General features: G+C 41.6%; 1 protein-coding gene across 4 annotated transcripts in view; it reads right to left on the bottom strand.

Annotated features, from left to right (window-relative positions):
- PAK5 (p21 (RAC1) activated kinase 5) overlaps window positions 1-15,508 on the bottom strand; it is a 302,646-nt gene that overhangs the window by 32,654 nt on the left and 254,484 nt on the right. For 2 of the 4 annotated variants that reach the window (XM_005568358.5, XM_045362506.3), the window contains one exon: window positions 11,809-12,594. The exons of the other annotated variants lie outside the window; for them this stretch is intronic. In XM_005568358.5, the coding sequence (XP_005568415.1) occupies window positions 11,809-12,594 (786 nt within the window). The remainder of the gene's footprint in view (window positions 1-11,808; window positions 12,595-15,508) is intronic. 4 annotated transcript variants of the gene reach the window in all.

The following is a 15,508-nucleotide window of genomic DNA, read 5'->3' as shown; positions in this document are numbered from 1 at the left end:
GAGCCATTCTGGAAGTGGATCCTCCAGGTCCAGTTGATCCTTCAGATGACTGTGTCCCTGGTTGATGTCTTGACTGCAACCTCATGGGAGATTCCAAGACAGAACCAATCAGCTAAGCCCTCTCAATTTGTGACCTACAGAAACTGTGAAATAGTAAATGTTTGCTATTTAAAGTTTAGGGGGAAATAGTTGAACAGCACTATTTTTTGCTTCATGAGGCAGTGTGTTTTAAGCCATGAAGTTTTGGGATAATTTGTTATGCAGCAATATTGATAGCTAATACATGAGAGAAAATCAAGAATTCTTTTAGCCATGTTAAGTTTGAGAGAGTGATTAGACATCCAGGTGGAGGTGTCACTTAAGAGACTTAGACATGCCCCAAGTCCAGGGAAGACTTAAGGCTAAAGACATGAATCTGATAGTCATCAGTGCTTAGTTCATATTAAAAGTCATGATGCTGAATGTGTAAGAGATGGTCTGAGGACCCCAATGTCTAGATACCAGAAATAGCAGAGGGATCTTGCAGAAAGGAGCAGAGAAGGAGTGACAAGTGCTATAGGAAGGAAACTTAGGAAGCAAGGTGTCCTGGAGCCAAGGGAGGAAAGTATTTCAAGAAGGAAGGGCTAATGGATCCTGTCAAATGCCACTGAGAAGTGGGATGGGGCATGTTGCTCATCGGATCTGGTGACATGGTAGAGGCAAATAGGTGTTTCAAGCTCCAACCCCATCACGTTGCATAAGAAGATGCTTGTTCTATCACATCATGGAGCAAGAACTGCACACAGTGGGCTCTTTAAAATTGCTACCATAGCACCATTCTCAGTACCCCCACACTGCCCATTGGTTCTACAATGACAGTGCCTGGCCTGCTGAACATTGAGCAATGCAGCTCTTCCAGCCTCAAAAACACTACACTTTACTAGGCGAATTCACCACTCAGACAGCCTTGACATCAACCAGCAGGAACCAGGGCAGCTGCTAAGTTGCCCTCCTGCCCTGGTTGCAGAGACAACACATGCTTTTGAGAGGCATAGGGATGAATTCTGACTTTGATAATTTTAGTCAAATCAGTCTCTCTGAGTCTCAGTTTCCTTATCTGTAAAATGGAATAATAATAATAATTACTTCCTTTGGTCACTGTGAACTCTAAAGGATCAAATACACACCTAAGTATTCAAACAATGACTGGCCAGTAAGTTCTACTTGGTGTTATTATTACATGAAGTGATGAGACACTTTATACAGTAATGAGAATGCAAAATAAAATAAATAGTAACTGCAATATTATCAAACTAGCTAGCATTTATCGAAGACATACAATGCCCCTGTGGTATATATATTCCTATACATTAATACTCAAAGCAATAAGACAAGGTGTCTTTAGTTGTAATATATTGAACAATGTATAGTTAAAATATTCAAAAACAAGCTGATTATTTTCAAAGCCTCTGTATTTGTGCTACACAAGGAAGATGTGTGTGTGTGTGCGTGTGTGTGTACGATGGAATGGGGAGAAAGAAGTGTCAGTGTAAGTTAAACAACTGGATTCTTCCTTTAATAAACTCGGATTAGTCAAGTCTAGGCTAGTCAGCAAGGCAGGGTGTGAAGGGAAATAGGGTTTTTGGCTTTTATATCTGAAAGTGTGTCCTGGGAGCCATCAGATGCCATTATCGCCCTGTGTCTTCCTTGGAGGACTTGTTCCCATACTTTCAACGAAAGAATTCATTCCCCACAAGCATGTATAATTGATCTCTGAATATATATTAAAAATGGGCAAGCTGCATCCTGCAGGAATCACAAACACCACTTTGCATTCATTTAGGCCACTTTTCTTTCTTATCACCTGTCAGCAGCATTATCAGAGTCCACACTTAACAGCCGGCGTATGGCATAAAGAAGAAGTCTGCCTGCACCAAGGGGACAATTTCCAGGCAAAGATGGAATGCAGAGCTCTTTGCTGAAAGCTAACCATCTTCAAAATTAGGCCATGAGACAAAAAGGTGTTGTTGTCTTTCATGGCTGCTGGTAAGAGGCGCAGACTCTTAAAAAAGCAATGGTTGAGGAACAGTCAGTATCACAAGAGACAATTTTTTGAATAAAACTCAAGGCATACTCATCAGGGAACGAACTGTTCACTTCGAGTGAGGGAACACGTGGTCTTCCCTCAGAGGACAAAGAGCTGACTCTGTGAAGGAGAAATGCATGGGTGACCCCATTTGGGGCCACCAAGGTGCTGAACCATTGCCTTCTGTTGGATCTTAACCCACATGCGGGTTCCATGATGGTGCGTATCACCGGCCCACACACTTTCGACAGGTCTTGTTCTTTTATTCTGGGAATCAAGCAAGGGACAACTAAATCCCATTTTGTGGTTGATAAAATGGAGGCACAAGGAGATAAAACTGCCCCCAAGCAATCCAGGGCAAACAGCCCCACACTTCCAAGGGATCGACATAACCTGGTTTATCTGCCGGGGTCAGTCTTTCATTCCCAGTGGGAGGGCACCCAGCACACTGGCCCACAAGCCGGCTCCCTTGCCTGCCTTGGCATTTCCAACCTTCGTTGTCACCTCCCTGGTCTGTATAATCAAGGCTGGGCATTCTCTCCTCACTAAAATGCACAGGGGTTCTCCTAGGAGCCATCGTGGGGCCTCTTCTGTCAAGCAACTGCTCTGTTAGAAGTATATCCTTGCAGTAGTAACAAATATTTATAAGAATAATGATGCTTGATATTTGTTGAGTGCTTTCTACATGCCAGGGACTGTTCTAAGCACACTATGTACATTCTTGCATGTAAACCTCAAGTTGGACAATTAAATAAGCTCTGCAATTCCTCCATTTTACAGATAAGAAGACTGAGGCACAGTGGGTTTAAGTAGGTCATGCAAAAGTCCCAAAGCTACAAAGAAGGGAGAACTGGGGTTCAAATCCAGACAGAATTGCTTCAGTACTTGGGTCCTTGATAAATTCACAGAGACAGGCGTCAATGATGGGGGTGGGAGGATGTGGTCTTAACAGAGGCAGGCAGAGCGGGGGATAACGACAACCACAGAGATAAAGCCTGGTCAGGGTGTTTCACTAGGGGCCCAGATGTCTGGGCAGCCTGGGGCAAAATGCAAGAATTGGACCAGAGCATGATGGATGATAATGTCTAGGAGAGGGGATGAAAGACAAATTAAGGGTTTTGTTTTGTTCTTATTGTTTTTGGCTTGTTTGTTTTGAACAGTTTTGGCTTAGAGAAATGAGCTCAAAAAAAAAAAAAAAAAAAAAAAAAGAGTAGTCATCACAGCAAAACGAGTTGATTATCTATGTACATCATTCATCATTTTCCTTTTTGTTTTGGTCAAAGCGGAAATCTGCATTGTTCCAAAACCACTCAGGCTTCCTTTTAAGTTCTTTCAAGGAAGAAAGTGCAAACTTTCTTCTGTGATGAGACCTCCTTGCCCTCTCACATCGCTCTTGGACTTTCATAATCATGTAAGTGTCCTGTTCTAAGTTGTCTTTCTCGTGATAGCCTATATTTGGAAGGCGGAAAACATAAATGATGAATTTGTTATTCCCACTGTTTTACACACACATGTTCATATACATGAGAAAGATGTGCAAAGCAGTCCAGCTTAAACTGTGCAATCTTTTCTATGACCTGATTGACAAACACATTCTAGAAAAAAAAAATGAAGCAGACCTATCTTTGGTATTGTGAAAGGAATTTGAGATCTGATTATTTAGTGAAACCACAATGCAGTGGAATTGGACCAGTGAAAGGAACGACATTTAATAAGTAAATCCAATGTATCTCTCATCACCCATGATCCAAACCATTTCCAAAAGATTTATGTACATAGTTTACCCTTGCAGACCTTACAGCAAGGGCACGGGGTGCAGAGCAAGGGTGGGAAACTGCAATGTAAGAGAAAAACAACAAAGGCATTCTTCCCATCCCTCCAAAGAGAACAGTGCTGTGATTTTGTGAACGAGTAACTCCTTACAAAGGAGACCATGGTCTGCAAAGTTTTCAGGGGAATTTCCATATGGCATGATGTAATGAGAGAAGGCCAGATCAATCGTCTTGCAAATTATCACCCAGGCTGCTAAACTGCTTAGCTGCAGGGTTACCAGGTCATTAATTGTCATTGAAAATTGGATACATTTTAACAAGGAATTCTCTCTACAGAAATCTTTAGAAATACTGACAAAATGAACAAGGAGTCGTGATTGTGATTTCCTCTTTTTTTTTTGAAATGGCTAATAACATACACTTGTTTTTTAGCTTCCGGACACTCTTTTGTATACCATATAAAGTAATTCTTTAAAAACTGTGCTTTGTCATGTCTCTATACAAACATGATCAAAAAAGAAAAAGAGCAAAAAAGAGAGGTTGTATTATATAAGGGAATAAATAATCCCCATTAACAACTCAGTCAGACTACCTTTCTACAATGAGCTCAACATCTCTAAAGATAGGGTCAGACACAGGCTTGTGATGTATCAAAATTATAAATAATTATAGCAATGAATTCGTTTAATCAATCAATTTCACCAGAGGTACGCTGGGGTGGACGGGGCATAAAACTCCACACAGCTATCAATTGCTCCGATTACAGCTGGCTGTCAGCCAGAATTCCCCTGATCCATGTTAGTTAAATGCACATTAATCTGAATTTGGCAGTGTAATCAAGGACCTAACTGAACTGTGAAATTGAATTCTGCAGTAGAACATAATTTGACCATTTTATGCCAAGGCTGGGGGGAGAAAAACCTTGGTGAGGGAAGGGTGGGAGAAAGAAGAGAAGGAAAAAAAATCCTGCAGCAGCATCTATTTGTCACTGTGGCCTTCTGTTGTGAGGGCAGGGGGGCCATGGCTGGAGTGTGCTCAACTGGGGTGTGTGGGCACGGCCATGGTGTGGGTCTGCGCCCACAGAATGAGGACCTCGGAATGTTGCGTGAAAGATGGTGAGTTATAGGGAGTGGGAGGCAGCTGGTTCCAGAGCCTGAATGTGATGCTCCAATACACCTTTTCCGAGCACAATAAAACAAAGACTGCTCATCTCAAAAATGAAAACGCCAGGCGGGGTGCTGCTTGCTCTCCATAAATCAAATGCAAGATAAAAGTGAATCACAGTCCTCTATTATCTGAGCATGGAAAGGGCATCTTAAATTGTCCTGACTTGACTCAAAAGAAAATTTAACAGGACCAGGCTTGGCTTTGGGAAGGGAAAACGACTGCTTGTAAGAAGTCTGGAGAGAATCATTAACTCACATTCTCTGTAGGGACACGATAGAGACTGGCAATTAGGGGAATGGGATTCATTAAACCCTGTGACTCATCTGTCTCTCTGGTTGTGCCCTGCAAATGCACACTGAGAGTTGGACAAGTCATGACCCTACAAACAAGCAAAGCCTAGCTATATGAAGCATTGAATAAATCTGAGATGTGCAGGCTCAGGCATACGGGTATTCCAGGCTCTTCCTCCACCTCTGAATTGGCGTATCCAATTAACCCCCCGCAGTTGCTGCTTCAAACTCAAAGAATGCATCTTCTATTCAAGAGCAGTGAGACACAGCAGATTGCTCTGGCCTGCGATCCGTCATCGCCTGCAGTGATGTGGAGGGACTTTTCGTCTTTGGGGATTGGTTTGCGGCCTCAGAATATTGTTCAAATATGTCAGGGCCTCCGAGAGAGGTAGGGACGGACAATGCTAGGTTAAATTCATTTTGTTTTTAATTTGGTAATGGGAAAACCCATTCATAATGACCGAAATACAATTTACTTTGAGTCACAAGAGCATTCATGGGAAGAAGTGTCCATTCATATGCAAAGGACACCTAAAGTCTCCATCAGAAGGGACAGATGTTAGAGATAGTGCACTCAGTCAGTCCTTGGATGTTTTATGAGCCTTAATGAACACCCTATAGGTAAAGAAAACAAATCTAAATATATCCACTGTTATATTAAGGGATCAAGTTCTTCTCTCTTTCCCCGTCAGATTTTTGGTGCAGCCCATCAGTTTTCACTAGGCACTGTCATTCCATAACCCATCAAGCCCCGAATGGATCTCTGAATGGAGTTCTGCAGGGATCCTCAGTAGAAAAGAAGTTGCTGTTTTGTTGTTGGAGCGGTGGTTGAATCTGGACATAGCAAGTACCACAAAGAACAGTGAATCATTAAATTATTGATGCGGGAAGACTGGGCCCACTGGTTCAAGTGCTTTTTCCTTCCAGGGAAAGCAAAGTGATAGCTAAGCAGTGAAAATACATTGTATTGTTGACCCCAGAAGGAAGTGCTGGGAAATCACACCATCCTTTTCTTCCCACCCTTTTTTATTGTTGTTTTGTTTTGTTTTGTTTAGACAGGGTCTCACTCTGTTGCCTAGGCTGGAGTGTACTAGTGTAATGATAACTCACTGCAACCTTGAACTCCTGGGCTCAAAGGATTGCCTTGGCCTCCCCAGTAGCTAGGGCTACAGATGTGTGCCACCATGCCCAGCTAATTTTTAAATTTTATTTGTAGAGACCAGATCTCACTATGTTGCCTAGGCTGGTCTTGAACTCCTGGCCTCAAGTGATCCTCCCATGTTGGCCTTCCAAAGTAATGGGATTACAGGTGTAAGCCACTGCACTTAGCACATCCTTCATTCTTCACTCAGAACTTCTTACTACGCCATCTGTTTGGGATATCCTAGGCTGCAGCTGTGGTCACTTTTCCTGCCTTATAGATATGGCAGGGTTGAAGTGGAGGGGTTGGTTGGAGATGTATAGCTATGTCAGTTCTTGCTTGTTTAGCATCTGGCTTCCATGCAAGCCTGAGAATTTTATTTCCATTCTAGAGAGCAGAGTAATCACTGGGGTGGCACTGGGGTCCTCAGGCCAGCTCAGTCGCTGAAGCTTCACATGGAGGTGAGCAAGTCACACAGTGACTCTGTGACTCTGGCCTTCTGAGACTCACATTTCTAAAGTGAGAACAGTTGTACTTATAGGCTGCACAGAGTGACAGAATTTGTTCCCATATTTTGAAAATATGTAAAAGATGGCACAGAGAGAACGTTCCTATGGCTGGTGTTAGCTGATAGGGTGATGTGTCTTCTAACCAGAATATTCCTGAGAATAATGGCTAACACTGAGTGCTTGCCATGTGCTAACTCCTTTAGGCTTATTAATCTTAATCCTCAGGACAACTTCAAAGTAGGTACTGAAACACTTTACAGATGATGGAACTGATGCACGGAGAAGATTATACAGCTAGTAAGGGCTTGAATCCAGGGAATCTGATTATAGAACTTGCATTTTTCTGTAATGGGTGAGAAAAACTGGATTATCGTTTAAAAAATCAAACAAGGCTACCACTTAAGGTTGAATAAAGGCATGTGAGTCCCTTAGGGATTTCTGTACCTAATGCTTCCTTTACAGCCCATAGTTCCAGCTTTTGCCCACAGTTTACACTCTGGGTGACATTAAGGAACTTCTCAAGGATTCCATCCTACCAAGAACAGGAAGAATAAATAGCACTCCATGGGCACTGCAAATCCACCTGTCAGTCACCACCCGTTCTTCACCAGCAAGGTGAGGCTGCCTGTAGGATTTGTGTCTGGGCCTGGAGACTTCATGTCCACCTTTCTGCCCCTGGATTTTCTTCTGTGGAAATGAGAATATTCTGGAACACATAGACTTTGTAGTCAGTGGGACCTCGTTTGGAGTCCTGATTCAGTTATATTCAGTTATTTGCCTTTATAAACTTGGGGAAGTCCATAAAGATTTGGAGTCTCAACTTCCTCAACTGTAGAGCAGAGGTGATTCTGAATTCTTCTGGAATTGCAAAAACTAAGTTGAGTCATGTTTGCAAAATGCTTAGCACAGTGCTTGGAACACAGTAACCCTCACATCACTGCCACCATTCATCTACATGCTCCACAGGTAGACTGATGTGTAGACTACTCATATTAGTAATTAAGATGCTGTAATTTATTAACTTACTTAACCCTCATACTATATAATGAGACATGGGCTGTCTTTATCCTTATTTTGTAGATAAAGAAGTGGAGTCACAGTTAAGCAACTTGTTCACCCAGTTAGTAAGTGGCAATGTCAAGACTTAAACCCAGGCAGTTTATCTCCAAAACCCATACCCTTAACTGCCAAAACATGCTTGATAAATGATAGCTATTGAACAGTTGTCCTTAACTGGGCCAAGTTTACTGTCCTCTGCCTGTAGGACATTTGGCAGTATCTGGGTATATTTTGATTGTTATGAGTGAGGGAGAGATGCTATGGGCATATAGTGGGGAGAGGCCATAGATGTTGCTAAACATCCTATCATGCACAGGACAGCCTCCCACAGTGAAGAATTACTAGGTCCAAAATGTTCATAGTGTCAAGGTGGTGGACTGTGCCACAGAGTGAAAGGGGATGATGCAACCTAATTGTGAAATTAATTGCTAATTAACTGCTAATGCAACTTCATTGCTTCAGGTATTAAAAGGAGCTTATAATCAGGCAGGTTGCAGGCTTTGCACCCTCAGAAGCTGCCCCTGTGCTACTGGAAATGCATGCAATGTCTGGTGAAAGGCTTAAGCTCAAAGAATTGAATCCCAGCTCTGCTGTGAGCACACTGAGCCTCTCAAAACCCGTTTCCTCATCTGTATAAAGGGATCAAGAATTCTTGCCTTACAGATCTGTGAGGCTCAAGAAAACATGGCATGTATCTGGTACACAGCAAATGCTTAATGCACTGGTGGGATTTTTATGCTGGGGGCTTCTCAGTGGCTGCCGCAAGGAACGGATGTGCTGGGCCAATACAAAGACACAAGTAGGTGGCTGCCTGGTCCCTGGAGAGCACAGGAATGAGCAAAGTCAAATACATGGTGACAATTTCTCCAGCTAGCTTCCTTCCCTGGAAGGCAGATTTGTCTGCAGGCGAGGATGGAAAGCATTCTCTCTCCACTTCTGGCAGTTTTTATTTTTATGGTGGGTATGGTGCTATATGGTTTTTGTTTGGCTTTGTTTCCCACCCTCCCAACCCCAGGGTTTCATCTGCTTAGTTCCAGCAAAATACACTTAAATGTAGTGAGAGGAGGCCAACATCAACAGACTCATAACATTCTTGATTCCTGTCATGCTAGCAGGGAAATTAAGTAGGTAGATAATATTGAAGGAGTTTTTTTTTTTCCTGTGGGTTAACATTAATCTTTTTTTTTTCTTCAGGACAAAATGTAAAACTGTGTGTCAAACACACACACATGCGTGCGTGCACCCACACACATACACACGACCCTCCTCATTTCTGCTTTATCTGGAGACCTCCACAAGTTTTGTGCTTCCTTTTATTTTTGGAGGTGAGAACATGACCCAGCCTCCTCTAGGAGTCTCTGCAATGCAAGGCCAACTCATCTGAGTCGTGACCGCTATTTCTTCCCTCAGCTGGAAATCCAAATGTGATTGGTACTTTCTAAGAGTACAGTTCTAAAGACACAGGGACCATGGTCTTTTTAGAGAAATGTTATCTTTTTAATCAAGTAAACGTTTTAATTACTAACCTGCTTCCCACCTCTTATCCTCCCACAAAACACAAAACCTGCTCATGAATCTCTCGTGAGTTTCCTGTGAAACATGGAGCAGCAGCTTGCTTCTTTGTATTTCTGATTATAAGGGCTGAACACCCTTGGTAGAAGTTCCCATGAGTGAATATGCGGTTTTTGTTGTTGTTGTTGTTGTTGTTGTTCTTTTTGGTGAGCCGTAATAGTTTGTGCATTGCATTGTTTTTGGGCTGGCAGAGCCAGATTTCAGGGCAGGTCTGCCTTGTCTTATACTTGGAAGTCTGCAGGATAGAGGGAACCTGCAGGGTATTAAAGTGAATCACCCCTCTCACCCTCCTTCTTCTATCACTTAAAGTTCTGGTGGCCACTGGGACTTCTCACAGATTTTCTTGGCAAATGCAGTTGAATCCCCGAAATAACATATATCCAAGTAATAGGAAAATATTGAGCAGAGAGAAACACCAGACTTGAGTTATTGTCCTTGTTTTGCAAACAACTAACTGTGAAACTGTAAGTGTGTCATGTGGCTCTCTGGGCCTCAGTTTCCCCTTCTAGGAAATGAGTGCGCGGGGATTGCTGGCAGTGACATTAAATCTCAAAAGCCCATGCTATGTGAAAATGTGGACTCAGGGATACCAGTTCATCCTTTAAAAAAAAAAAATTTAAAAAGAGAGAAGACTGAAACTCCAAATTAAGAGCTCTAAAACTCTTGACCTCTAAAACTATTTGGACTATGGACAGGTGTAGCCCACCCAATATTCATTTCCAACATCCAGGAGGAGCCAAATAAGCCTCCAGGGCCAAAAAGCAGCATCATCTGGGCAATGTTTTCTCTGTGACTATGACCCCAAACAACTCCCTAACACACAAGTAAGCAAGTAAGCTTAACATGCAAGTAAGCCACACACACACAAAATCTTAGATAAAAAATAACCACCAATGTTCAAAGCCTGAGGATGTAACTCAATTCAGCTATCGAACATGTTAACTTATTTATTCCATATCACTCACAGAAATGCACAAGTGATATGCACAAGAAATGGGGAACATATCTCAGGCCTTTATTTATCAAAATTTGTTTTTCATTCTATATCTTGGGAACTAAGATGGTAGCTTTTTTGTTTCTTCTAAAGAATGGCTGAAGTAGCTCCAACAATACACTTAAATGACTTCTCCTCAACATCTCGGATGAGGTTAATGAGAAATAAGAAGCAAAGGAAAAATATCGACTATCTATAATCAATAAAGCAGGTGAATGCAGGCAGGCTTGGCTTGCAGAGTTTTCTGTGCTGCTCACCAAACTGTCGAGAGTTTGGTATAAATAAGGTACATGACTGCCCTGTGAGAAGGCACGTCCCTCTCACCTGCTTCAAGACCTCTATGTAATCCACAATCCACACCCAATGCTCCATGTTCACTTTTGCTGGACAGGTAAGGTAGCAAAAACATTTCTAAATGACAGGGAAAAATAAATCACTTGCACATTCTCAAAGGAAGTTTCCAAGACTTCAGACCTTTGGACCCATAGACCTTTGTCTGTGATTTAGTTTCAGTAACTTCTCTGGCAGTGATTTCCAAACTTTAGGATATCATGGACCAGTCAAATTTGAAAGCACACTTGGATCTGCTAACATTTAAACAAAATTTAAAAGAGGAATTACAACAAAACAAAGTAAAAAGGAGACAAAAACGCTCCAGCGGTCCAGCAACCATCTGTCACCCCCAAATTTCTTACAAAAACCAATATTTCAAATCAAATATAGTAAAAAGTACACACTCTTAATATGAAGGACCATCCCCTGAGTTGAATAAAATTAGCTTTATTTAAAAATTACCATGTCATCCTGAGTTTCTTTCCTTTCTGGCAGGTCCATGCAAACTTTGCCAGGATATAGGAACCACTGTATGACTTGATCTAATGCTCTATGATTTTATATGACTGATCCACTCCTTAACAGGAAACTTAGTGAAATACAGTCACATCATATTTATCACTCATATATCAGAATATCTTTCAAATAAATAAGTTTATTTGCCTTTTAATGAGAAACCAGGTAGGAGGGCCCAAAAGATAGGTTTTGATTTTAATGAATATATATGCCTTATCCTAAATCTTCTGCCCTGGGGCCTCAAAAGTGGAGACAGGGTGGGTTTTGATATTAATTTTCCCTTAAAAGGCAAACAAGTAGTTGGCAATCTGATCGTATAAAAAGATCATCCCAGCACCACCCTTGTGGAGGTTTTTGTACACTTCAGGGAAAGGAGGTAGCAAACGTTACCTTTGGAATGCACATTGTGGGCTCGGACAAGCGAGGGTAGGTGTAGGAGTTGTAGGAGTGTCCTTGGGGATGGGTTTTAAATGCACTTGCTCCAAATGGCATCATCGGTTCCTGGAGCCCCGAGCCTGACCTGGACCTCTGCCGCATGGCGGGCTGGGGGCTCGTCTGATTCAGGTACGAAGACTTCGGCCTCCTGTCATAGTCATCCAGGCTGGGTCCCCATTCACTTTCACTGTATGCCAAGCTCTCCTTGGAGCACCCGCTGGTCCCTGCAGTTCTAGAAGGTGTGAATTGGAATGAATAATCCAGAGGGGAGCTACTCGAGGCTCTCTGATACTCCCACTTGAGGTCACTATATTCACTTGGTTTGCTCAGTGAGTCCAAATGTGAGTGATAATCAGCAGAAAATCTGGCGAAATCGGATTTCAAAGGCTTCATCTCAGAATAGTAGGCCTCCCCGTGCTTCATTTTCATTACGTGCCCATTTTGTTTGGCTGCATGGCTGCCTCTATAATACGGATCCAGATCGTCTCCATAGAGACTCTTCTCCCTGTACTTTTCGGTGGTGTAGTCAGCAGTAGTATCGGATTCGCTGGAATACTGGGAGAAGGTGATGAAGCCATTTTCTTCCGCGTGGCCTGGACCGTGGCTGGAGGCTCCCTGATCTGGGGTGGGTGGGCTTTCTTTCCTTAGGGAGTTGGAACGAGTCACCGAGATGTTGTCAAAATCCTCTAGCAGGCCGTTGATGGAGGTTTCCTTGCAGGGTTTGTTTCCTCTAACGATTGTCTGGGGATAATAAAAGGAATACTGTTTGAGGAAAATATTTCATGACTTTAAGTTGACGGCGGCATCCCACCCCCACTCCATCCAAATTAAACTACAGAAGGAAAAAGACCCCAGGAACACTTAATACAAAATGACAAAGAAAAAATCGTTGATTAACTGTAGTGGTGAAATAAATGAAATAGTAGACAATAATCTCAAATTGCAATTTTCTTCCTACCTATCTCAATAGAGACATCAATTAACCACCAAAAAGCCATGTACGAGACTACATAGGCTCTCACTGTTTCATTTACCAGTTTACAGGCAAATCCCTTCCCCCTGCTTCTTCTACCTAAATAATAAGCCCCAACCATCTATAGATGAGCTGATAATTACAATTTAACACTCTATAACTGTTTGGTAATAAAAAATAATATTTATTACTGTTTTACATTCATTATTCAGATGATTTTCAAAACCAGAAGGCATTGTCGCCCAAGTATTAACATAACTAGAAATGGGTGTACATTTTTTACCCTTATATGGAAGACACATAATAACTGAGGTTATGAAATTTTATAGATGAGGAAGGCACTTCTTGAAACTGTAATTAGGAAACAGCCTGAAGATTATTTGTGTGATTTATGATGAAATGTGATATTCTTATTAAGTATATATACTTATACTATACAGCTTGTTTGCTCTGGCCACACTTCTGCGTAACATCATCGCTGAATTTTGGGTGGCTTAGTAATGATGGTTGCACCTGGATCTTAGTGACAAATTGTTCCCTTTAATGAACCTAAATAACACAAGAATACCAGGAACTGAAAGACATCGCAAACCACTTACAAAACCGTCAGCTGTTCCTTGACAATGACAGGATTCGCAGGAAAATATGATGGGGGTGGATAAAAGAACAAAGAACAAAGTGTTGTGACTTCAGACTTCCAGGATTTTAGGAGAAAAATACCTTTGAGCAACTAGCAAGGAGTTCAAAACCATCTTGGATGGTACAATAGAAGACTTCAAACTGGAGGAGGAAGTCAAAGTTTTCCTGGAGCTGATGTTTTATAAATCTATCCATGGTGAAACAGAGGCTTTATTTTTTTTTCTCTCAGAGTCCTGGACTAATGCTTTTGTTCTATACCCTTTTCTTTCAAATACATTTTTTGTTCTAGAATAGTTTTAGATTAACAGAGAAGTTGCAAAGAGAATACAGAGTTCTCATAGACTTCTCATCCAGTTTCCCCTTCTGTTAATATCTTGCATTGCTATTAAGGAAACTCCATGTTCCTATAGATTTCATTAATTTTCTTCTAGCGTTCCAGAGTTCTATCCAGGATATCTCGTTACATTTATTTGTTGTCTTCCGAGTTTCCTCTGATCTCTGACAGTGTCTCAGATTTTCCTTATTTTTTGATGACCTTGACAGTTTTGAGGAGTACTGGTCAGGTATTTTGCAGAATGTTCCTCAGTTGGGGTTTTCTTGTGTTTTTCCCATGTTTAAACAGAGGTTATTTGGTTTGAAGAGGAAGACCAGAGAGTAAAGTCACATTTCATCACATGATGTTCAGGGTACATAACATCGACATGACTTAGTAATGATGATGTTAGCCCTGACTACCTGGGTGAGGTCGTATTTGCCAGGTTTCTTATACACACTGTCCCACTCCCCTCCCCTAGCTTTCCATATATTGTATTATTTGGGAACAAGTCAATAAGTGTAGCCTCTACTCAAAGGGCAGGGATTTAAGCTCTGTCTTCTGGGGTGTGTGTGTGTATGTTGCGGGGTATCTATATAAAGTAGTTGGAATTATTCTGCACAGACTTGCTTATTTGCTCCCATTTACCTACTTATTCAATTATCTATTTATCTATAAGGATGGATGGACTCATGGTTATTTATTTTATACTTTGGGTTATAAGCCAAAACTATGTTATTTGCCTTGCTGCTCAAGTGGTTCCAGCTTCTGTCACTGAGAGTTCTCTCAGGCTGCCTGCTGTGTCCCTTTCACAATCCCTCTTCCTTTTATTTTTCGAGCACTTCCTGACTTTCTGTCACTACAAGAAGCTCCAGGTTTATCTTTTATTTTCCCTGCCCTTCCCCCCAAATCAGGCATTTCTCCAAGGAACCCCAACAGTATTAGAAATTAAGATTTGGTTCCGGGAATACTCATTGCTACTGGGTATCACTGCCAGGCCTCAGCAAACAGAGCTCCGAAATAATATGTTTGTAGACTAACTCATGAATACACTCACACACCTATAATTATATCTGTCCATCTGCATCTATATTAACCTAAGCATAAATCCATATTAATGTCTCTGAATCTGATCAAGTACCACATAGTTCATTCTAGCCATTTCGTTACTTACCTGTAACTTCGCTCTGTAACAGTAAAAAACATGGACCCAACCATCTGCCATTCATTTGCTTATTCAGTGCTAACTGTTCAGCAGTTTCAGATTAACCCACTCTACCATGAGAAACAACTTTGTCAGCTCCAGTACAGTGTTTACGTCTAGTTCTTTAAAATTACTTTACACTTAGAGTTTCCATTCAAAGCACTGTTTCCAAAATTCCTTAAGTTAGTGTCTTCTTTCCTGCACCCCCTTCAATGAGGTTATGTCATATATGTGTAGCTGTTGGATTCTTTGGTCACACTCTGCATTCTGTCCCAGGATCCTCTGATCTTCTGGTTTATTTTTTGTTGTTGTTTTTTGAAACTGCATACATTAGTTAACTCTCTGTGCTGCAAAGCTCTATGGGTATAGACAAGTGCAAAGCATCGTGCATTCAGTGTTAGAGTGCCATGTAAATTAGTGCCACCAGCTGCAAAAATATCTCCTGAGTTTCCTCTGTCAAACATTACCCTCTCCCCAAACCCTTGATATCACTGATCTGTTTTCTGTCCTTATTGTTTTGTCTATT

This window comes from Macaca fascicularis, chromosome 10 (genome assembly GCF_037993035.2).
Source record: "Macaca fascicularis isolate 582-1 chromosome 10, T2T-MFA8v1.1".
Taxonomy (NCBI): domain Eukaryota; kingdom Metazoa; phylum Chordata; class Mammalia; order Primates; family Cercopithecidae; genus Macaca; species Macaca fascicularis.
The sequence above is the reverse complement of the archived record's forward strand: the minus strand, read 5'-3'. Positions and strand labels throughout refer to the sequence as shown.